Genomic DNA, 20,322 nt, shown 5'->3' on the forward strand with positions numbered 1-20,322 from the left:
CAGCCCAATTCCTCACAAAATCAAGTTAGCAATAGCAATGCCAAACATCCTAAAGTGAAACAGCCAGTTAATCAAAGCACATCCACAAAGCTAATCTTTCCTTTGGTACCATTCTTTGTGAAAAGTACGAATAATTCTCTGTCCCTTACTTTGCTGAAGTAGCAAAGGCGTTGGTCTCCCATCCTTCAAAAAATGACGTTTTCCTTAAAAGAAAGGCGTGACACTAGAAAATAAATTTATATTTTCCAGTGGCGTCATCGTACAGCACACTGTGCACCAAGTGTGTTTTGAATTCACGAATGCACTGTGTGAACATACGGTCACATAGGAATAATACGACGACGTTACAAGGCTGTGTAGCTATCTGTCTATTTCCGTAAAGGACTTTCATATTGGGAATAAATGCGCACACATCGCTACTCAGAAAGGGCTGGTGAAAGCATTGAAGCCGTGTGCCTTCAGCAGGAGAATTTTGCAGCATTTTTGCCTGCAGGCCAGAAGAAGTTATGAGTCCTTTTCAATTGAGCTTTCAAAATTACCAAATGTCATTTTCAAACCTCAATAGGTAGTGTAGCCTATTTGAAATGCAAAAATAATTTAAATATATAGAAGAAGGCAAATGGTTTCATTCTAGCCTTGGGCAGGCAGTGCCTACCTTGCCTGCCTTGACCGCAAGTCACTGCGTATAAATACGTCATACGTACGCGGTGACTATGACTTTTATGACATATTGACATGTCTTATGTATGGAAAGAGTTAATCCTGCAAAATTCTTTAAATGTATTTTGAAAGCATTAATTTGATCTACATAACCTTGTGCAAGTGTAAAGACGTAGAAGAAAATGTGTCCCTGTGGAAACATTTCTCATTAATTTATCTCCATTCAGGAAAGTCCTGTATGACTCTGTTAACCATGGCTCGTTATGAGTGGTTTGAAGAATGGGAGGGGACAAAGATTGGCAGGAGGGGACAAGATTACCTGGATCTGAAAAATGGTATGTCTCAGGAGCTGCTAAAGTGGGCCATAACCATCTTCCCCCAATTACAAGATAAGGTAAGGTTTGTGCTCATCTTTGTAGTCTGTTTATGTGTGTGTCTTACATGAGTTATGTGTTAATAAATATTCACTATTTGTCGGACGCTATTTGCTAGGTAGAAAGAGTTAAAAAACTGTATGTAATGTACATACATATGTTACAGGAAGGTAGAGACAGACATTGAGTCAGAGTGGACAATGATCCTTGCCTGCATTGTTGAGGCGGCACCCTCAAACCCTTTAGTGGACCGCAGAGGTGAGGGATGCCGTCAAGCTGAAGGAGTCCTATCAGGCCTTTTGTCTCTCCTGTGAATAGGGTTGAAGCAGTGGCGAGCGGTGACTTTTTCAAGTGGGCATGCTGAAGTGTCACTTATGCCCGTAAGGGCGCGAGCTGAAAAATTTTGGGGTATTTTTATTATTAATTTCAATATTAATATTATTTAATTTAATTTTATACCGCTGTGTAGCTATAAAATTAAAGCGGAAATATTAGGGCCCGAGTAGCGACCACTGCGAGGTCCCCTATTTTTCCTGAAGGAATTCTTATTATTAGGGCCCGAGCAGCGACCGCATGGAAAAGGCATGGAAAAAAAACATTTACATTTTAGACGGTCCTTGTCCTATTTAACAGTAAGCCAACATAAGTGTGCCAGCACACCGACGTGCAAGTACCACTGAAGGGATCCAGTTGAAAATTGGTCAGAAAAGCCTTAAGATGTTGATCATGACCCACACCGAATATTGTAACTTTTCGCCAAAGGGCATGGGGTGCTGCAAAATCTGATAATTTTTCGTGACAATAAAAGCTGCTTTAAATTGACCCAGAGGATTCTATCTTGTGAAAATTTCACACATTTGATGAGAGTCCAGCCCTTAAGACATCTACAAACTTATATTTCATCTTACTGATAGTGCCACCTACTGGCAATTTTTTTTCTTACGAAATTTCTTTAATGTTTTTCTCCAACCACGTTAACTGGACCTACCTCATATTTGCTCAGAATAGGGTTTCGGCCTTCATGTCACTACACAAAGTTTGTGAGTTTTTGTGACTCACTGTGGGCGTGGCTAAGCGCTGTTCGCCAAGAAAATAACGGCAAATTTGAGGGCATAAACTGGCACAGAAACACATGAAACTTGGCACACACATCTGGCCTGGCAAAATGAGCAATATTTTGTTGTGGATTGTGCTATTTTTACAAAAATGACTCAATAGATCCCCCTAGAAATTTTGAACGAAGCAGCCCCAGTTGCACGTTTAAGCAAGATTTATGGAATTTTTTAGGTGTATGAGGGAGCCCAAGACCTACAAAAAAAGTCTCCTTGACCCATATGCTAAAATGAACAGAAAGTGAGCTACGAATTTTTGAATGTCCCAATTTTGACGCTTTTTGCACATTTACAGGGGGCATACTTTTGCCCATTTCTCCTACACGTTTCATCTAATTTGCTTCAAACTTGACCAGGACCATGTCAAGACCTGAGCCAATGACTTTTCAAAATACTAGATGATGAGGGCGGGACATAAAATTTTGTGTTTTCAGATGAAAAAGGATATGCTTAATAACTCCCCGGTACATGCTCCAACAAATCCCAAACTTGACATGTCTGTTTATAGTCAAGGCCTGAAGGTATCTCTATGACAGTGGTGTCCAAAATACGGCCCGGGGGCCATTTGCGGCCTGCCATCCATTTTTTAGTGGCCCGCGACATATGCTAAAAATGGCATTTAACTCAGTTAAAATAAATTAATAAAAATGAATATTTTTGGAGAAGGTCAAAGTAAGAAGGGAAGGTGTCGAAAAACACAGGTGCCATTAAACGTTATTTTAGCTAACGAAAACTAACGAAATAAGTAGAACTAAAATTAAAAAAAAATATTTTGTAAACGAAATAAAACAAAAAATGAAAATGCTTTTTAAAAAACGAAAACTAACAAACTGCATTTTATGTTTACAAAACTAACTGAAACTAACTCTAATTATAGCAAACATGTCCTTTGTTTTAGTCTTTGGTAATTAATTTAATGCATCAGTCTTTGGGGATAATTTCAAATGTGATTTTTAAATTTTTATTTTGATATAAACCGGAATAATAACTACTGAAAGTATGTCACACAGAAGTGACATCATCTAGCAGCAGCCAATAGAAAAGCATCTTCAGATGAATGGCTCCTATGGTGTTTTTTAAATATTGCGCACAAGTAAAACACATTAAAAAACAAAAAAACAAAAAAAACTAAAACTAATACTGAAACTAAGCATTTAGAACTAAAACTAATAAAAACTAACAGAATCAACCCTGAAAACTAATTAAAACTAATTAAATTTAAAAAACTAAACTCAAAATAAAAACTAAAATAAAAAAATCCCAAACTATAATAACCCTACTGCCATATTACAAATAAATTGCTTTATGTACTGTAGCATTTTTCTAAATATGCAAAAGGACAAATAAATTATTTGTACAATTTTTATGACTAAACACAATTTCTCTTCATAACATTATGTGGCCCTTGCGTCCTTCTGATTTTTTGTATGTGGCCCTCAAATGAAAAAGTTTGGACACCCCTGCTCTATGACAACATTCAGTTATATATACAGCGCCACCTAGCCCTTGATGCGTAAAAAAAAAATACTCTACTTATGATATTTTTACATAAATTGTAAACTCATTCTAAGTGTGATAACTAAGTCATTTATGAATATTATTTTACTTTCCACCACTCAAAATATTCACTCGCATCAGACCTATACAAACATACATACTTTTTTTTATTTATTTTGATACCTCTATAATAGAAAAATGGGTCTGTAGCGCCCCCTACATAGGTTAAATGTATCCCTGTACTGTTACCATTGTCCTACGGCAAAATTGTGTGGCACCTGTAGCACATCCAGATGAACAAAAACCTCTTTTATAGGTGTACCCTCAAATAGACAGGAAGTGCGATATGAGTATTTGAACGTCCAATTTTGGCCCATTTTTGCACATTTTCAGGGGTCATACTTTTGCCCCCTAGTCCTACATGGTTAACCCGATTGACTTCAAACTTGGGCTGTACCATCTCAACACCTGGGACAACATCATGGTAAAAATCTAAAGTTTTTGACATACTATATGACAGTGGCGAGGCATCAAATTTTGAGTTTCAAAACTCTTACTAAACATAGCATTGCCGGTTGTACATTGAACCGAGAGCTATGAAAATTGGTACACATATGCCTACGACCTACAAAAAAGTCTGTTGGTGCCATATGCTAAACCTAACAGGAAGTCCGCCAGAGGCGCGGCATCAAATTTTGCGTTTCAAAATTCTTACTTAAAGAAGCATTCCCGGCTGTACGTTTCACCTAGAGTTACCAAAATTTGAAGACATGTGTAACATACATACATAAAACTACATAAAACTCTTTGAACCATATGCTAAACCTAACAGGAAGTCCGCCATTTTGATTTACTTTGGGACATGTTGCCATTTTTTTGGCCATTTCATAGGGGTCTTATTTTAACGAACTCCTCCTACAGCGTTTATCTGATCATCTTCAAACTTTGTGTGATTCATCTTAAGATATTGAAGATGAAAAGTTATTGAAAGCTTTTTATTTCATCGCACTATATTGCCGAAGCATGCACTGTTTGCACATTTTGAGTTCAAAAATTCCTCTTTAACGAAGCATTCCCAGTTGTACGTTAGCCCACTTAGCGCTATGATAATTTGGAGGCAGACATAAGAGCCCACGATGTACAAAAAAAGTCTCTTGGAACCATTTGCTAAACCAAACAGGCCATTTTGATTTACGCTGGGATTTGCAGCCATTTTTTTGTGGCCTTTTTTAGAGGTCATATTTTAACGATTATTATTATGAAATTAATTTTCATTAATTAGGGCCCGAGCAGCGGCGGCACCGCTGCGAGGCCCTATTGTTTTTGTAGGAATTCTTCTTCTTATTAGGGCCCGAGCAGCGGCGGCGGCGGTGCCGCTGCGAGGCCCTATTGTTTTTCAAGGAATTCTTATTAGGGCCCGAGCAGCGGCGGCGGCGGTGCCGCTGCGAGGCCCTATTGTTTTTCAAGGAATTCTTATTAGGGCCCGAGCAGCGGCAGCACCGGCGGCGGTGCCGCTGCGAGGCCCTATTGTTTTTGTAGGAATTCTTCTTATTATTATTCTTCTTCTTCTCCGCAAACAATCGCATTTTTGAGACACTAAACGTGAACGAAAACTCACCAAACTTTACACGCACATCAGGCCTGGCGAAAAATTTGATATTTTAAAGTCGCCATACATGATAACAGAAAAATGGCTCTGTAGCGCCACCTACATAGGTTTAACGGATCCCTGTCCCGCTACGATTGTCCTACGGCTACGAAAATTGTGTGGCACCTGTAGCACATCCAGATGAACAAAAACCTCTTTGATAGTTGTACCCTAAAATAGACAGGAAGTGAGGTATGATCATTTGAATGTCCAATTTTGGCCTATTTTTGCACATTTACAGGGGTCATACTTTTGCCCACTTCTCCTACACGGTTAACCCGATTGAGTTCAAACTTGGGATGTACCATCTCAACACCTGGGACAACACCATGGTAAAAAATCTAAAGTTTTTGACATACTATATGACGGTGGCGGGGCATCAAATTTAGAGTTTCAAAATTCTTACTTAACATAGTATTGCCGGTTGTACGTTTAACCTAGAGCTACGAAAATTGGTACACATATGTAACAGACTACAAAAAAGTCTGTTGGTGCCATATGCTAAACCCAACAGGAGGTCCGCCAGAGGCGGGGCATCAAATTTTGCATTTCAAAATTCTTACTTAAAGAAGCTGTACGTTTCACCTAGAGTTACCAAAATTTGAAGACATATGTAACAGGCCTCGAGGTACAAAAAACTCTTTTTGAACCATGTGCTAAACCTAACAGAAAGTCCGCCATTTTGATTTACTTTGGAACGTGTTGCCATTTTTTTGGCCATTTCATAGGGGTCTCATTTTAACGAACTCCTCCTACAGCGTTTATCTGATCATCTTCAAACTTTGTGTGATGCATCTTAAGATATTGAAGATGAAAAGTTATTGAAAGCTTTTTATTTCATCGCACTATATTGCCGAAGCATGCACTGTTTGCACATTTTGAGTTCAAAAATTCCTCTTTAACGAAGCATTCCCAGTTGTACGTTAGCCCACTTAGCGCTATGATAATTTGGAGGCAGACATAAGAGCCCACGATGTACAAAAAAAGTCTCTTGGAACCATTTGCTAAACCAAACAGGCCATTTTGATTTACGCTGGGATTTGCAGCCATTTTTTTGTGGCCTTTTTTAGAGGTCATATTTTAACGATTATTATTATGAAATTAATTTTCATTAATTAGGGCCCGAGCAGCGGCGGCACCGCTGCGAGGCCCTATTGTTTTTGTAGGAATTCTTCTTCTTATTAGGGCCCGAGCAGCGGCGGCGGCGGTGCCGCTGCGAGGCCCTATTGTTTTTCAAGGAATTCTTATTAGGGCCCGAGCAGCGGCGGCGGCGGTGCCGCTGCGAGGCCCTATTGTTTTTCAAGGAATTCTTATTAGGGCCCGAGCAGCGGCAGCACCGGCGGCGGTGCCGCTGCGAGGCCCTATTGTTTTTGTAGGAATTCTTCTTCTTATTATTCTTCTTCTTCTCCGCAAACAATCGCATTTTTGAGACACTAAACGTGAACGAAAACTCACCAAACTTTACACGCACATCAGGCCTGGCGAAAAATTTGATATTTTAAAGTCGCCATATATGATAACAGAAAAATGGCTCTGTAGCGCCACCTACATAGGTTTAACGGATCCCTGTCCCGCTACGATTGTCCTACGGCTACGAAAATTGTGTGGCACCTGTAGCACATCCAGATGAACAAAAACCTCTTTGATAGTTGTACCCTAAAATAGACAGGAAGTGAGGTATGATCATTTGAATGTCCAATTTTGGCCTATTTTTGCACATTTACAGGGGTCATACTTTTGCCCACTTCTCCTACACGGTTAACCCGATTGAGTTCAAACTTGGGATGTACCATCTCAACACCTGGGACAACACCATGGTAAAAAAATCTAAAGTTTTTGACATACTATATGACGGTGGCGGGGCATCAAATTTAGAGTTTCAAAATTCTTACTTAACATAGTATTGCCGGTTGTACGTTTAACCTAGAGCTACGAAAATTGGTACACATATGTAACAGACTACAAAAAAGTCTGTTGGTGCCATATGCTAAACCCAACAGGAAGTCCGCCAGAGGCGGGGCATCAAATTTTGCATTTCAAAATTCTTACTTAAAGAAGCTGTACGTTTCACCTAGAGTTACCAAAATTTGAAGACATATGTAACAGGCCTCGAGGTACAAAAAACTCTTTTTGAACCATGTGCTAAACCTAACAGAAAGTCCGCCATTTTGATTTACTTTGGAACGTGTTGCCATTTTTTTGGCCATTTCATAGGGGTCTCATTTTAACGAACTCCTCCTACAGAGTTTATCCGATCATCTTCAAACTTGATGTGATTCATCTTAAGATGTTGACGATGAAAATTTATTGAAAGCTTTTTATTTCGTCGCACGCTGTTGCCGTGGCATGCACTTGTTTGCAAAGGAAAAAAAATCCGGTAATACTTTATAATAACTACCCGTTATAACTAGTTAATAGACCTTTAGTAAACTGTTAATTAATTAGTTGTTAATGACTTATTAATTAGTTGTTAATGACTTATTAAATGTTTGTTAACTGTTTGTTTAGGTTTTATAATGATGTCTATAAATAGTAAAAATGTCATTATTATGTTAGTTATTGAGCTCTAAATGACTTGTTAACTGTATATTAATCATTCATAACTATATTTTATAAATTAGTCATACATCGTTAACAAGCTATTAGCAAATTACTTACTAATGACTTGTTAAGTATTACTTCATATTTTGTAAAGGTTAATGGGACGTTATTATAAAGTTGCCACTATTCCTCATTTATTACATGTTAGTAAATGTGGAGTAGTTGCAACTTTAGAATAACGTCCCAATAACATAAATAGAGTAATAACTAATATTTAAGTAGTAGATTAACTCACTTCTTTACAGCAGTTGTTAATAGTTTATTAACCATCTACTAATACTATACCAGTGAACCTTTATAGAAGAGCAAATGAGTGGAAAAAGTTCAATGGTATGGAAAATTGATATTTAAAATATCAAATGTTTGTACCTCATTTTTGGTTCACCCACAGGCTTTTTGTGTACTGTATTTGAACAAAGAAACATCACAGATGAAATGTTGAATGTCGTGTTTAATGTATAGTAACACAAGTTCTCGGCGATCACACAGCGTAACAAGAGTGTAAAACAGTAAACCCATGAGGTTTGAACACTTTGTGTACAAAACCAGGTGCCACCAACTCTGGTCCTCAAGGGCACCTGTCCAGCATGTTTTGGATGTTAGAGAGAGGTAATAGCTGGTTATTTAGTCCGTCGCGATCAAAACGATGATTTACGACCTGATTCGCTTTGATGTCCTTTGATGTCCTTTGATGACGTAGGATGAAACGATAAAAATGATCGATCGGAGGTCAAGAGGTCACGATCAAAGGCCTGTTATGACGTAGGATGAAAGGGGACGATAAAAATGATGGATCGGAGGTCAATAGGTCACGATCAAAGACTTTTTTTGTTTTTGATGTAGGAAAAAACGATAAAAATAATAGAATTTCAAAGAGAGACGTGCGCCTGTATGTGCCTGTGTGTTCCTGTGCAACATGTGGAAGAGGGGAGGGGTGGTGGTGGGAAGGAAATGGCCGGCGTGGAGGAGGGCACGTCCGGCTGGCTGGCTACATTTCATGTGCAGCATGATGAGAAATGAATCGACCGTGATAACCCTCTAGGGTGGGAAGAGACCTCCCGTAGATTATAGAGTACCGCTTTTGATAAAAATGTAAGAAGCGCCGTGGTAGGCCGATATGATTGATTTATCCCAAGAGAGAGGAATTGGGGGTGTCAAGGTCAAAAGATCTTTGTAATATTTTAAAAAGGAGCTGTGACTTACCTCTTTGTACGCCGCATATGGTCAGGAAAGCGATAGAAAAACAAAAAATAGGTGGGGGTGACGATTGTTTTATGTCTTTAGACTTTGGGGCGATGAGGATGAGCTTTTTTTTTTTTTTCCTTCCAGATGTTAAAAAACATATGCGCGCGCGCATATACACAGACTCAATAACAGACTTATATTGGAATAAGATGTATGAATAAAAGAATAAAAAAAGAATGACGAAGGCTCGACTCTTTCTTTTTTTTTAAAAAAGAAAAAAAATATGTAGGAGGGGCTTTTCGATACAGACATTTTTGTAAGAGTGAATTTGACGTGAACACATTCATACCTTGAGGTCTGGAGATAGAGAGACGGGCGAATCATGATTATGGAAACTTTTGTGACATTACAAGTGAGACATGTTTTAAAACCAAGAATTGAACCGCAGCAGCTCTTTTTACGGAGATTTCAACGCCCTACAAAGGAGAAGCTGGAAGTACGCTGGGCCCTGGATGAAAAAACTTCTTGGGGGTATCGATTTTATTATAAAATCGGAGAGGTTTCCTTTTTTATGGAATATGATGGGAATGATAATATTTTTCCAAACGGTCCGTTTACGCTGAAATCTAATGACTGGGCCGTGCTGAATGAACTTATCCCGAAAGTCATAAGAGATTTTATTCTTTCTTATACAGAAGGTGGGGAATTAATATTTACTTGGCTATCACGTACCTCGAATTTTGGACGATGGTATTTTAGAGTGATGATTGAACATTGTAATATGCTGAATAGTGAAAACACCACACGACCTCGTGTAATGAAAACGTTGCAAGAGGAAGACGAAGGATATGATCATCAAGTAATGAAACAACATCAAGATGAGAATGGGGAACAGAGTTTGGTTGATGAGGAAGAGGAGAAAAGAGGGCTTTGCATGGCCCCTTTAGATAAATGTAAGAATCCTGATCATTTTTATTTAACGCTAGAATGCTTTAATACTGAATGCGGGGTGTTCTATAGACTCCTTACCATCCCATTATGTGAATGGGATGAGAAAATACGTCTTAAGGAATCTGCAAAGATTACTGAGCTCTTTTATTCTTGTCGTCAATAGGTTAATTTTGTACGAAAAAACCCTTGATATTTGAATAGCGGCCGTTTTAGGAAAAAAAAAAAAAACTCCTCCTCCCCCATTCACCCCTCCTCATCCCCCTTCTCTCCCTTCCTTATGGCATTTGAAGCCCACGGCCCCATGCCTCCCCTCCCCCCTCCTCAATACCCCACCTCCAAGATCCCTCCCACCTTTCTTCTAGCTGTCTTTTCACTAATATAAGGAGAGACGCATCAACTGTTGCTGGACAGAAACTTTGTTCTCCGAGAAAAAGTTTTTTTTCTATCTCCTTTTTTTTTTTAAAAATGTCTCGACCCGACGCCCTGCCTTTGAGACGCGCTCTGTTTACGGACAAAGTATCCGTTGCTGTGCAAACAGATGCTTTGCAGGCGGACAGAGTATCGGTTGGCTTCCAGACAGCATACGAGGGTCCGATTCTTATTGAAGAGTCAGTATCATTTATACGTTTATGCTGATGTAGTCCAACATCAAACGGTTGGTGATACGTACGCTCCTTTGCTGAGAACTGTTCCGATTGAAGGTAAATACGGGGAGTTTATATTTAAAACTTTTAACCCCCTATACTACCTACCTATTAGCAGGAGACATATTGAAGATATAGCGATTGATATTAAGACGGATCAGAATCAACCTGTTAATTTTAAATACGGAAAGATAATTATTACCTTACATTTTAAACCGAGGTAAATAAATAAATAAATAAATAAATATGGTCATGATGGAAACACACCCGGACCCGTATCGTTTTGTTAATTATTATGAATCTCAAGCAGGGGGGTCGCTTCCGGGTTTTCACGGCGCTCCCGTACAATACGGACGCGGAATAGGATCTATTTTTGCAAAATTATTTCGCTTTGTCGCACCTCTAGTAAAGAGTGGTTTTACAGTAGCAAAACCTCACTTGCAATCGGCTGCTAAAAATATTGCTATGGATGTAGCCGGACGTGCTATAGAAAGAATACAGAGAAGAGACAAAACTCAAGACGGATCCGGTTTAATGGTTTTGGCTCGAAGACCTTCGAGAAGACCGATAGGTCAGAGACTGACGATGCATAAAAAGCCTCGACGGGGTACAAAAAGAAAATTAGTCGCTAAAAGAAAATCAGTCCCGAGGAGGAAGCGTCGGAGAAACATCGCTGATATTTTCTCTTAAATAATCTGACGAAAATGGCTCTTTTACATCACAAGTCGCAAGAATGCACATCGGAATTAGACTTGTTCTCACCACCGTTGACACAACTTTCAATCGATCAAAGTCAATATATCGAAATCTCCCCGATATCGGCTATTACAGAACAGGGTCCTATTGAATTTTATCTCCCTGGTGAGGGTATGAAATATATGGACCTCTCGGCTACAATGCTGCACCTGCGTTTGCGGGTGACGCACAGAGACGGCACCTGGCACCTACCGATCACGTAGGCATTATTAACTACCCGTTAAACACAATCTTTTCCCAAATAGATGTTACATTAGGGGATCGGCTCATCTCGCAATCGAGTGCGACTCATCCTTATAGATCTATGATTGAAATGTTATTAAACTTTTCAGAGGATACTCTCAAAAGCCAATTTAGTACGGCCATGTTTTACAAAGACACAGGAGGACGGATGGATTCAATAACTCTCACGGGAAACGATATAAACGAAGGCTTATTTCATAGAGCAAAACTAATTGAAGGATCGAGAGAGTTTCATCTTTTAGGACCTATTCACTCCGATATTTTCTTTTGCGAGAGATACCTCATAAATAATGTAGATCTAAGGCTAAAGCTAACAAGAGCTAGCGATGATTTTTGTTTAATGGGTCCGCCTGATACTAATTGCTGTCTGAATATATTGGGAGCCTCCCTTTTTGTAAAAAAAATAACGGTGGCGCCGGCCGTTTCTTTAGGTCACGAAGCGGCTCTCCGCAAAAATAACGCTCTTTATCCCATTTCGCGAATTAATGTAAAGACTTACTCCATCCCTCAGCTCTCAAGGATCTGTCACCAAGATAATCTTTTTTTGGGGCATACGCCAAAGTATATAGTTTTAGCGCTAGTCAATCATAGCGCTTTTGTAGGCCGGATGAATTTAAATCCTTTTAACTTTGCCCACTTTGATATCGAATATCTAGCTCTTACTCAGGAAGGCCGACAGATTCCGGCTAAGGCGTTTCAACCACAATTTAACGCAGGAAATGCCGTACGAGAATTTCATAGCCTGTTTTCATCTACGGGGAGGTTTTTAAAAGATTTACCGTTGAGTATAAATCATGAAGACTTTAGACAGGGCTATACTCTATTTGCCTTTAATTTAAACCCGAATGATGACAACGGCGTTCTATCTGCCGCTTCCAGCGGAACACTCAGGCTCGAAATGCGTTTTCGAGCTCCAATCCCTTTCACGGCAACTCTAATAATTTATGCATGTTATGACACTATTTTAGAAATTAACTCGAAAAGGGAGGTATTGATGGACTATTACTGAGACGATGAACGGCAGGGAGTTGGACATTATGATGAAACGCCTACAAGGAGATTTATTTCAAGGCGTTTATGCCTCGGATGAGTTGATACACATAATAGCGCCCTCTATCCCGTCTTATTATATCGTTAACACACATCCGCGAAGCAAATCGGGGGAGCACTGGTTAGCGCTGTCTCTGGAAGAAAAAGGAACTGCTACTTTTTTTGATTCATACGGATTTCCACCTAATTTTGTATATTACCCCAAAAGTATATACTCTTTTTTAAAAAAATATTCAGATCGTATAATCTATCACGATCGTCAATTACAGCACGAACTATCTACCGTCTGCGGTCAACATTGTATTTTCTACCTAAGTTTAAGAGGATGCGGTAAATCTTACACGGACGTATTAAAGTGTTACACCGAGGACGTAGCCGGAAATGACGCACTCGTTTCCGCATATTTTAGAAGACGCTCGACGGTTACCATGACGACGCGGCACGGCGGTCTAACGTGCTCCCTCAGCGAGTTTAAAAAATGCCATTGTCTGTAACGTCTTTTTAAAAATATTTTTATTTAATAAAATTCATATAAAAAAAAAGATACAAAGTCGTACGTTTTTTCTTTATTATTGGTATACATTTATAAAATAATAACAACGTATTATTAAAATCCCTCCCATGTTATCGTAGTACGATTCTTCTTCTTGTTTTTCTTTTTTTTAACGTCATCACTTTCGGCTTTTATAGCAGGATTATTTTTCAGACGTTTTAACTGTTCTCTGGCATAAGGGTTAGAAACTGCAGTTTCAGGTATATTGAGTTTGTAACGCAGATGTAAAAAATCTATCCATCCTCGAGGCTCACGTCCGGTGATTTTCTTACCGTTCACGGTCAGATAGCTAAGTAAATCGCTCATATGAGATCCGCTAATAGCCTGACCCTTCAAAATAAACTCGCCTCGCTGGTTCCATACCTTTTCTTCGCGAGACGATATTTTTCTTAAAACATATTCAGCGTTTTTACGATGACGTAATGGGATGGCTTGTAACATCTTCATTCCATAACCACTCCTCCCCGCCCTCCTTCTTCTTCTTTTCCATATCTCCTTCTTCTCCAAAAGCATCGCGTTGATTCTTCTTCTTATTTTCCATCTCTTCTTCTTCAAAAACATCGCGTTGATTCGGGAGAGTCAAAGTGAGCGGAACCAACTCACGATCTCTTTGTTTAAGCATCCCTAAATAACGTTGCATTAGCGCTTGATACATTTTAAGTTTTTGATATTGGTCCAACGAAAAATATCTCTCATCTTTGCGTCTAAATCATGTTCCGCTTTGTCACGGATGGTCGGCGCGGGTCTGCTGAAACGTTCCATTTCGCGAGGGGATACTAGAAACATTTTCTGAGTATTTTTCAAACTCATAACGTATTATTTATTGACTAAACCCCCTACTAGACTTCCAAGGATGGGTGCGATTGCGGCCAGTAGAGGGAGCAAGAATCCACCTTTTTGAATGAGTGATGCTCTTTTATGTCTCAGACTCTTTTTTTTTTTATCCGCTAATATCCGGATAAACTTCTTTTGTCGCTTCAATTTCTTATACTGAGAAGGATTTAGAGGTATGTGCCCTTTTAATAGATTCAAAGCGATCTCGCAGAGCGCTTTAATTAGACTATCGGGGGCTTTGCGTAGTATAATAATACGTTTCTTAGGGATCGCTTTACAGAGAGATTGCAATAGCGATTTATTTTTTTTTAAAAGCTTCGACATTTCAACTTTTAGCGATATACGTTACAGGGAATTGATGAGGTAGCATTTGAGCACGCAGGCGAAGCGATTCTGAACACGTTGGCGTTAAATCTACTAATAAATAGCCGTGAGCTTCTCTCGTGGCGTCTTCAAAACTTTCTAGAAAATATTTTTTCTTTGTAGGGAATATTTGATTAGCCAGTATACTAGCTTGTAATTTATCACGAGGATTTTTAAACAATACCATATAATTGGTATTGAGGCTGATTGTTCTACTGTATTTGCCTTGATGGAAGATGTTTTGCGTCAACAACATAACGCTCATATCTTTATGATGTCTATACTGTGTAAATATTTTTACCACCTCGGGATTGTCGGATGCCTGGAAGATGAGATCGTCGAGGATAATCAGATGACTCTGATGGCTGGGAAACAGATTCTCATCATCAAACGACTCGGGCAAATCACGCACAAATGTAATCTTTTTATTCACTTTTGCAAGGTCATCATACATCGTTTGGTTAGATGAAAAAAAAAATACAATATTCTCAGGGGATCTTTGCATCACATGTTCACAATTTTCCAAAACACTTTTCACAAAAAAAGTCTTCCCGCACCCGCTTGGGCCAGCAATTAAACATGAGAATGGAATTTGCAATCTCGGATCAAAATCAACTTGGGTCATTTCCATTTTTTTTTTTTTTTTTTTTTTTTTTCTTTCCTCCTCCTCAAATAAAACACAGTATCGCTTTAATAACCGAATGGAAGAGTATAACCATCGGATAGCAGACGTCGTTTGTCGTACACCACTTTGAACTTTTTCATAAATGAGCTGTTTCTCAGATGAAACCCCTTCTTATTACGTACAATGTTGAATTGGGGGGTGGTGATAACATCTGACCGCGCCCCCTCGGAACTAATGTATCCCTCCACCAAATCCTTGACGCTGTCAAAATTAATGCGTTGACACGCGTCGACATTTTGGGTGATACCTTTTACCTTCATTACAGTTTTCCCGCTATCCCGGGTTCTGTACGCGTAGCTCTTTGGTCCTGTTGAGACAAATTCTTGGATACTATCGCCGCAAAGTTCATCCGTCAATTGCCCGAGTAAATCGCCTGTAGGAAGCACGTCCTCATCCTCTTTTACCGAATAGATTAGACTATCTGTATCTGTATATAATACTCTAGCTTGTAGCTTTTCTAGATACGTGTACATTAACATGCGAGCGTACGCAGTGGTCATGCATGCCACAAAAATATTAGCTGACTTGGCAGAAGGTATTTGACAGTTTTGGTTGTAATTGTACTGTATCAGTGAGACTCGGTCATTGAGGAAATGGAAAAACTTAACTTCGTACACCCCCGAAAATAATAGATTGAAAAAACGATCAGAATTATTAACAATTTCTGTTTTATTTAAATTGTCACGCTGTCCGCATTTGCCCCAGAGAGAGTTCATACATAATTTAGACACCTGTCTTTTTGCCGGATTAAATGCTATTTTAGTAGCTTCGAGTTGAATACCCTGATTTTTGTGATAGTCGGCGATATACTGCTGTTTATCCTCTTCACCGATGACGTGAGAGGGAAAGCCGGAAGCCTCCTGTTTTCCCTTGAGAAAAGTGTGCATATATTGTTTAAAAATGTCATTACTCGTCTTATCAAAATGCCATACTTCGTCAATTTGTGACACTGTGTACCCTAAATCGAGCGCTTTGATAAATTCGAAACTCACCCACACGCCCGACAGCGCTCTTTGCTCATCGTTATGCTTACATTCGCTTTTTTGATTATTTATTTCTGCGCAGGTGCGACATAGTGTAAACATTAATTTACCTTTAGTAGATTTATAGGGCAGTACCGGAAAGTATAGCCCTCTCGGCGGGTTGACTGTGGCTTTGATAAAACCAAAGTATTGCCTCGGATCTCCAAAATCTTTATAAATAATGCGAGGATGACCCAGAGGGTATGAACAGGTGCTATTAACAAAAGGGTACAAAGAAGTAACATCCACGTACAAAACGCGCTCGTTATCCGCGGCTGTATAACGCAAAACAAAGGCGTTTGTTCTCCCCCCAAAAAGCCCGTCGCGTGCTTCAAGAGGTTCAGGGAATTTTGAATTACGCAAGAACTCTCTTATCTCAGGATCGGAACGCTTAATTTCCTTCCATACGTGTTCGCGCATAACAGTAAGATGTACGTCGTGTTTGTAAATCAGATTGCGCATTTTCTTTTCACACGCTTCTAATTTTTCTGCGAAAGGTTTCTTAGTCATCGGACAAATCTTGGCAGGGTCAAAACATTCATGACATCCGTGATAAAAACATCCGAGGTATTCAAATACCCAGGTCTTACCGTTTATATTTGCATAACCATCAACATAATATTGGCCGATCTTAACTTCGCCTCCGTTTAAAGCGTGTCTTAGGTCTATATTTTGACTATGCATTATCCACATTAGATATTGGATCGAGTCGCGCGAGAATGTCTTAACCCTTTGATTATAATGATCTGACGGACTAATCGCTAGAGTTTTAGGAAGTAGAAATTTAGTTCTGAAAACCTTCATACACGCCGACGCGATTGTTACAGCGTTAAAAGGGTCTACACCCGTACTATTTAAAAACTCCTCCCTAAATCGCTCACAGCCCATCTCTAAAATTTTTACATCGTTTTTGCAGTACATTAAAGATTCCTCCGCGAAATTAAAGACGCCTTTAGACGCTTTCTCGTACCATTTTAAAAATTCTGATCTTTGGGAGGTTGTCATGCGCTCTATACCATAATATTTTGGGTCTGGATAAACGCCTACATAATCTAAATGCTTTAGGGAACTGAATGAGTGGGGGAAGTACCCCTTCATTTGATCCTCAAACCCCATAGAAGTAGGCATTTTATTAAGGGCCATACTAAGAAAAGCTATTGAATCGATATATCGTAGTTTGTAATGTACATCTGTAAAACAGATAATTTTGCTACCTTGCATAATAATTTCGGGGGTAATAGCCAACTCGATCATTTTGTTAATTAAGATGTATGAATCAAAGGCTCTAGCATTATGAGCGATAAAGGTCGAGTTCTTAAAACGCGGATTTCTAAAATAGTCAATAAATCGTTCAACGCAATCTGTCCCTTTCCAATTTTTTTCGAAAACTCCCGATTTTGTACAGACTAAGTATGCTTTATGGTTTCCGTCCTGATCTATATAAGTTTCAAAATCATAGTAGATTATTATTTTACACGCGGGGACCTGTTTTAAAGTCGGCATAAAGCATTCATGAGGATCGTCATTATCCGACAGGATCTCCTCACACACCACGCAGCGGGTTGGAGGACAAACATGTTTTGAGGAATTATCGTTTAATTAATAATTTAATGGTACATAGAAAATCCGCATTTAAGACATTTTTTGTACGTGTCGCAATTACTCTTACCCGTTTCCTTCAGCTTTTTATGTTTAACATAACAGTCGTTATTTAAACAAGTTTTATTGCAATCTTGGCAATAGATAAGTTTTATCGGCTGTTGTTTACATAATGAATTAAGACATATATTACAATGCCCAGCGCAGTTACGAGTATTTCAGTTTTCGTGCCCTTTGTAGCAGTGTCTGCAGAAATATGTATTTCCGATAAAACCTTCGATTCGTTTTATTCCGTAAAAATGCTCCCCCAACAAAATCACAAACAAAGCATCCTCTGATTTCGGATATTGAGTTTCAAAAAAAGATAATGGTTTACAGCTATCATTTCTATACAAGACTACAATCTTGCGTTTAATAAATAATTCGAATTTATGTACGTCCGATAGACTAACGGCCGTTTGACAGCTTAGACCGACGCTTTCGTGTAAAAAGACAGCCCTTTGATTCGCTTGATCCGTCGTTAATGTTTCATTTAACTCATTCACTGCCTTTGACAAGTATACTTGTCAATTGTATTTTTTAGAGCGGTGCTAAATGGGGGCGAATCTGAGCATGCTCCACTGTAAATATCAAACTTGGAAACAACTTTACTGATGCCCAACCACCGGTAGATGACATCATTGCCCCATTTTATAGGAAATAAACACAGTTTCAGAGTCCATGGGAGAAATGGCTGTATTTTGGCAAACCTACATTTTTCTGCTGTCAATTATAAAAGAACGGGACGGGACAAAAAGTAGGGAGTCTATTCTGTTATTTGGTAGATTCGGTTTATATATAATTATTGAATGTAATATCACGTGAGTATTGGAAATGTAAAAATTTTCTATAATGACTGGCAGTGAATGAGCTAATAAGTATGCTATCGCCAGGGCAAAACACACATTGTTATCTTTATTGAACGTTACGTACATGTGTTTCTTCTTTTTTCTTAGAATTTCACCGTTTGTAGATTGTAGCAGTTTTCGTTTAGACCCGCCACGCATATTGGAAACAATTTGAAATATAATTTCTATATTATTATTCGTTAGGTTTTCGCCGTTAGATTGTACGAGTTTTTCTAGTAAATTATAAACCTCATTTACAACAATATCTGGATTATTTGTACGATGTAAAAGACAATTTATATTTCTATTATCGCTTATAAGCTCCGTCTGAATGACGTCCCCTTCTACGGTAGACCTAAGAACCTCGTTGATTATCTCGTTCAAATTATCATCAATATTTAAATAGAAATCTGCAAAATCACGGGGTCCGTCGGGGGTGGGTGAATATAAACGTCTACGAAATTCTATATTATTAAATAAGGGCCTTCTAACAATACCCCCACCCCCCTCTTGAGCGATATTGCCTATCGGATATTGTGATACAGATGGTAAAACGTGACTGTTTGATGTCATTTCATCATAAATTTGTAGCATTTCATGAGGAGGTATTGTTACTCGTTCAATATTTTCATCATCATTATATAGTATCGTTTGTATACTATTTTGCGTAAATGGGGGCGGCGATAATGCTAATTCATCCCCTAGGTTTAACGTTTGAAGCATCAAATGACCGGTTACTCGTTCAATATTTTCATTATCATTACATAGTAATGGGTTAGGGTTAGGGTTAGCCTTTTTGCACCCAGTTTTTTGGGGTTTTATTCATTTTTGATTGCCCCTTTGGACAATAAAAGTAACATTGTGCAATGAGTACAACGAACGATGATGTATATATACACTTTTACAAAAAAAATACCAATCAGGGCAACTCATTGCCTAAAAATAAAAAAGGACGCTGATTTTTGCAGGTCTTAACAATCACCAAAACCCGTTGAGCTTGACACACACTGGCAAAAAAAATATTCTACATGTAAACGTTTATTATGCCATTTTCAAAGAAATTTTGCTTCCAATATGCCAGTACCCCAACGTGCCAGGACCCTAACGTGCAAGTACCCCAACGTGCAAGGACTCCAACGTGGCCCGGGCTGCGAGGGCCCTTTATAGCTGCTCGCAGCTCTAGTTATTATTCTTCTTCTTCTTCTTCTTCTTCTTTATTCTCCGCAAACGATCGCGATTTTGGGTACCTAAACATTCACGAAAACTCACCGAACTTTGCAGATTCCTCAGGCCCGGCGAAAAATGTGATATTATTAAGTCGTCATAACAATGCGACTCGATAGCGCCCCCTAGCGTAGAAAAATAAAAACCAAGCCCGGCACGTTTGAGCTAGAGCAACAAAAATTGGCAGGCACGTGTAGCACCCCGAGACGCACAAAAAAGTCTATTGGGACCATGTAGCTAAAATGTACAGGAAGTGAGCTATGAATTTTTTTATGTCCAATTTTGGCCTATTTTGGCACATTCACTGTGGTCATGCTTTTTCCCCCTTTGCAAACATTTTTCATCCAATTGACTTCAAACTTGGCATTTATCATCTCAAGACCTGAGAGAACAACTGGGCAAAACATCTTGCCTTTTCGAAATACTATATGACG

At 38.9% G+C, this 20,322-nt stretch overlaps 1 protein-coding gene across 1 annotated transcript in view; it reads left to right on the plus strand.

Annotated features, from left to right (window-relative positions):
* Positions 1 to 20,322, plus strand: part of LOC144006004 (all-trans-retinol 13,14-reductase-like) — a 209,166-nt gene that overhangs the window by 170,973 nt on the left and 17,871 nt on the right. Inside the window, exon 10 of the mRNA XM_077504613.1 lies at positions 888 to 1,054. Within this exon, the coding sequence (XP_077360739.1) occupies positions 888 to 1,054 (167 nt within the window). The remainder of the gene's footprint in view (positions 1 to 887; positions 1,055 to 20,322) is intronic.

Source organism: Festucalex cinctus, chromosome 1 (assembly GCF_051991245.1).
Source record: "Festucalex cinctus isolate MCC-2025b chromosome 1, RoL_Fcin_1.0, whole genome shotgun sequence".
Lineage (NCBI taxonomy): Eukaryota > Metazoa > Chordata > Actinopteri > Syngnathiformes > Syngnathidae > Festucalex > Festucalex cinctus.